Here is a 5,417-nt window from a genome sequence, read left to right as displayed (position 1 = left end):
GAGTCAAAATTCATTTTTCTGAATCAGTGTAGCTATGCTTCCCCTCTAATGCAGGGCAACCTGCAAAACTGCAATATGGTTCTGCACAGATGAGACAGTGAGTGAGTGCGAAAAGCAAAGTAATATTAACTCTTGAGTGGTCGTCAGTATAATAAAGAAATTGTTTTTCTTCAGCAGGTAAAGCCAAGTGGTATAAATCACTGAGTAAAAGGAGACACTTGGCAACTTGGCAAAAGTACTAATGAAGCCAATAGCCTTCTCTGCTCTCTCCTTTTGGCTGGCTCTCCTTTTGGCTAGCTTCCTTGGCATACACATCCCTGGCAGTTTTGTGAGAAGTCAGAAGAACCATACGCTAATTTTCACCAAGGAAAACACAATTCGCAACTGCAGCTGCTCAGTGGATATCCGCGACTGCGACTACTGCCTGGCAAACTTGATGTGCAATTGCAAAACAGTGCTGCCCTCTACCATGGAAAAAACTATCTACAAGAGCCACCTCACCATTTGGTTCACAGACACCTCTGTGCTGGAGATGATCCTCAACTTCACAAGGGTGAGGGATTTGAAGCTGTCCTTCTGTGGCACCACTCCTCTCCCAACAGAATATTTGGCCATTTGGGGACTTCGAAAGCTGCGGGTAAAAAAGGTCAAGGGACTGTTTCCAGAGCAGAGTGTAACCATCTACAGCAGCAGCAACAATGAAAAAGAAAACTCACTTGCAATGCATAACAAAGACAGGCAAATGCTTGCACATATTTCTTTTCTGGATACCTCTCTTTTCAATGGATATTCTTTGCTGAAGTCGTACAGTGTGGAAAATGTCTCTAGTATCATGGAGCACTTTCCCAGCCTGCTGTATTCTGATGTTTCCTCAACCTCAGATAACAAGAGCTATGTTGTAACATTCATTTACTGAGTTATTTAACATATTCAGAAGTCAGAGGCATGTTAGACTGCTAAGAGACTGACAAGACTTCTTTAAGTCTGTCTGGTTTGGCCAGGAGGAGCTGTTAGGGGATGGACAGTTCTGACTGTGATAGCACTACAAGGTGTTTTAAGACAGACTCATCAGACTGATTCAGTAAATGCTTTCTTGAAGAACAAAGAAAATGTGAAATGACTGTTTTAGAAAGCATTGGTACAAATTCTTTTTATATATTGTAAGCTAAGAATTGATATCTACAGACAAGTTTTGTTTTAAGGTTGTGCCTCAGACAGAAAAAGACATATCCATGTACCTTCAGTTGTAAAGGATCCTGAGCCTCCCAGAAAGTCACTGGGGTTAGCTGGCAGCTCAGGAGGTCTCTAGTACAACCCCCTGCCCCAAGGAGGGCCACCTCTGGGATCAGGCTTCTCAGGGGGTTCTGCAGTCAGGTCCCAAAACCCAAGGATGGAGCCTGCACAACCTCATTGGGCAACCTGCTCCACTGCCTGCCTATCCTCTTGGGGAAACTTTTTTCCATGGATGAACCCCAGCCTCCTCTTCTTCAGGCTGAGCAAGCCCAGATCCCTCACACTGTTCTCACCGTCACATGCACCAACCCTGCACTGACCATGTTGGTGCCTCCCCACTGGACTGCCTCAGCTGATCCATATCCTTCTTGAACTGGGAGAGGCAGAACTGCCTGCAGTACTCTGTATGGAGTCTAATGTGCTGGGACAAGGGAAATAATCCCTTCCTTCCACCTACTGGCCATGCCCTGTCAATACAGCCCACTGCTGGCAGGTTCAATGTGTGTGAGGTGGTTACAGGTTACTCAAACTAGGAGTGCAGATGTGTCCTTGCCCTCTGGTACTTGGTCAGAGCTGGGAAGCCCCTGCTGGGGCTGGGTGACACAGCCTCTTGTGAAAGCAGGGACGGGCTATGCAGACACCCTCCAACCTCGGCACCCAGTAAAGGCATGTTTAGAGGATGACCAGGAAGTTGTGTTCTTTGCCAAGCCACAGCACACACCATGGGAAAGCACTGGGCAGGAGGCCACCCAACAGGTGAGACGCCATGCTCACAAAGGTGTTTTTCCCAGGGAAATGCCTGTCCCTTGCACATGGGGTGTGCTGACACTTGCAATTTCCCCAAATGCCAGGAGCTTGACTTCATCTTCTGTGATAATGGCAAGCTCTGCCAATGTTCTCCTCTACAAGAAAGCAGAAAAATCCCATCCAATAACTTGTCTGATAAGGGAGGCGAGGCTTCTGGCAGACATGTAGCAAACAATTTTTAGATGCAGTGCAGGAAACATATGCTGGAACTATTGATATAGCACACAGTCTGCTCCTTGCCCATTTCTGCAGCATTTGCATTCTGTGAGGTATAAATAAGACCAGGAACCATCCATATAGTACAATACAGGCCTTGGAATACTGAGTCCTAACAGTCTGGCATTGCAGCAAAGAATTACATGAAATTGAGATATGTGTACTGAGGGGAATGGCTATCAAGATTTTGAGGAACCAATGAGTTTGCTTCAACAACTTTACAGAGGGACTTCTTTTGTAACTGCAATCAATGTCACAGCAGCTTTGCCAGGAAGCAAAACTTAATCTTCCAGAATACTTAAATACATGCACACCTTCCATTACTGTGAGCTCTCCCACTCAACTCAACCCTCTGGTAACTACTGAAATAATGAGGTCTATTTGCAACTGCAAATTAACATGAGTGTTTGAAGGCTGGGGATTGAACTCAGTTTAACTCAACCAGACAACTATTAAATCAGCTGTTGTAAAGGCCTTGTTTCCTTTGTCAGCACCTGGGCAACAAACTGCAAGCCTTCTCCTCACATCATAAATATTTCTGGTGATACCTCTCACAATGGTGTCATGGGTCACAGAACAGTCAGGAGCACGAGCTGGGCTGACAGCGACTGGTGACAGTGGGGTGGTGGTGTTCTGGGCACGTTACATGCCTGGAATGTAATACAGACATAGGCTAATCATTCATACTGTCTCCCCAGGCATCCCACGCTCCAACTGCCTCCAAGAACACTAACCTTGCCTTCACGAACTGGCTAGTCACTAATCCTGCACAGAGTACTGTTGTAAATAAAAAACAGAGCTGGCACACACAAGTTTATTGATTTCTGAATATTGTCAATGCTCTCATCAAACCTAAACGATCTTCAGCGAATTCACTGAGGCTCTGCTGCCCTCTAGTAAACAATGTGCTGAATAGCACAGTACTTCCACATCGCCCTGATAGCAGCGTCTGGCTACTGCTACTGTTCAAAATTCACATCCGCACTAGTAACTGAGAATGTTTGGAAGAAACCTTGTTGGGAAGAAACCATATGATTAATAATTCCATGGGCTTTTAAACACTGCAAACTACAGTTTCAGTTAGTTTTGCCACTGTAGTGTTGTAAAACTGACACAGAATACCTTTTACTCCTGTGTCCAATTAAGCACTGCAGAGATTTTGCTGGAATCAGGAAAAAATCCTCCTCAATTACATGTGCAGCAGAAAACCACAGCAGCAATGCTGCAGTGATCTTTTCAACTCCCCTGTTCTTCTCCAGCAGATACCAAGAACCTGATTCTCCCAATCTGAATTTCATATGGTTTTGCCATATAAAAGTACTGCATTAGAAGCTTGAAGAATTTCTTCAAGCGATGCATATAAAACGTATCTTAGACTCATAGAATTGTAGAATGGTTTGGGGTGGAAGGACACTTAAAGATCATCTTGTTCCAACCTCCCTGCCATGGTCAGGGACACCTTCCACTAGAGCAGGTTGCTCCAAGCTCCATCTAACCTGGCCTTGAACACTGCCAGGGATGGGGCAGCCATAGCTTCTCTGGGCAACCTGTTTCACAGTCGTTGTGAATTTTATTAGTTCTGCTGGCACAGGTTTCATTTACCTGCATGTGAACTACATACAGTGGTACATTAAGCATCACTCTGCAGAAACAATTCTGTGATTTTGTGAATCTGTTTTAAATCCCAGTGTAAGATACTCACACTCAACACTGTACAGCATTTGATTATATATTTATAGCAGTTAATATTTATATACACAATGGTTTCATTCTCCATGTATGGAAGTTCAACCTGTATGTATTTCCCAGCCTTTAATAATTACTGTATATGCCAATCAGTGGAAACGGAGGGGGAGGGGGATTGTATCAGAAAAAAAAATGGAGATAGGAGTTGTAAATTTACAGTTTCCATTCCTACCAGTAATTCTGGTGTGACTTTGGAAGTCAGAACAGATTGACAACAGCACAAGTGATGTGATTAGATATTAGGAAGAAATTCTTTCCTGTGAGGATGGTGAGGCCACTGGCACAGGTTGCCCAGAGAAGCTGTGGCTGCCCCATCCCTGGCATTGTGCAAGGGCAGGTTGGATGGGGCTTGGAGCAACCTGGTCTAGTGGAAGGTGTCCCTGCCCGTGGCAGGGGGTTGGAACTGGATGAGCTTTAAGCTCCCTTCCAACCCAAACCAGTCTATGATTTGATTCCTATGGAGATCTTGCTGCGCAGCCACAGTGAGAGGCTGCAGGACACCAGCCAAGCCCCCAGCATCTGCTCCTAGGCAGACCTCCAGGCGGATGGCAGGCCTTGGTGGGGGGGGAGTGCTGCAGGTAGTCTGTGCCTCCCGGTATGGTGGGAAGGCTGAAAATAAGGTCCATCCAGCTCCCAGCATTTGTACTTGAGGAGGCCGCCTTTAAAATTTCACCGATTTTCTGGCATCTTCCACCAAGCTTTTTTCTTCTAGACAACACACGGCCACTGAGACCGGTTCGACCGACTTCTGAAGGTGTTCCCAGCCCAGGCGAACCGAACTCCAACAGCCCTACACGTAGAGACGCTACTATTCTCCAGTAGCGACGAATCCACATTGTTTTGCCCGTCCCGGCCAGAAACCACAATCTCCTCAGGAAGAGCAGGGGCCGTCCCGCACAACCCGTGCAAGAGCCTAGGGCCGAGACCCGGCTAAGACGAGCACCCCGCCTGCGGGGATATGGCCAGGGACAGGCGCTGCACGGGTTCTCCGGGTGGCCGCCGCCATCCACAGGCTGGTTGCGGACGAGCGCACACAGGCGGGAACGGGGAGGCCGAGGCTCGGCCTCCCCTTGCCGGGGCAACATCCTCTGCCTTAACCGGGAGGCATCAACCACGATCCCCCCACCTCCGCCATGGCGCAATCCTCGCGGAGCGCCTCCGGCTTGGCGATACTGCCTCGTCACAAGATGGCGACAGCAGCGGCCGCTGGGAAATGAAGGGGGTGGAGTGCCGGGCAGTAAGGCGGGTTGCTCTAGCCAGACTCTCTATGCTCTCTGCTGTGCACACTCTATCCGCCGCCCAGGTGCCTCTCTATGGTCGGGAGGCTGCTTACCGTTGGCAGGCTGGCGGCGGCGGGCAGCGGTCGGCAGGGGGCGCTGTGGCCGCCCTTGCGGTGGCTATCATGCTCGGGGAGC

The 5,417-nt window shown here is 48.1% G+C and overlaps 1 protein-coding gene across 1 annotated transcript; it reads left to right on the top strand.

The window, feature by feature from the left end:
- Positions 1-241: 241 nt before the first annotated feature.
- EPCIP (exosomal polycystin 1 interacting protein) lies at positions 242-930 on the top strand (the record flags this gene model as incomplete). Its single annotated transcript, XM_080613188.1, has 1 exon — positions 242-930. One exon carries the CDS (start codon positions 242-244, stop codon positions 914-916), a length of 675 nt encoding a protein of 224 aa, XP_080469314.1. The 3' UTR covers positions 917-930.
- Positions 931-5,417: the final 4,487 nt, after the last annotated feature.

The sequence above is a fragment of the Psittacula echo genome (assembly GCF_963264785.1).
Source record: "Psittacula echo genome assembly, chromosome: 3".
Taxonomy (NCBI): Eukaryota; Metazoa; Chordata; class Aves; order Psittaciformes; family Psittacidae; genus Psittacula; species Psittacula echo.
This window is presented reverse-complemented; position numbering and strand designations above follow the sequence as displayed.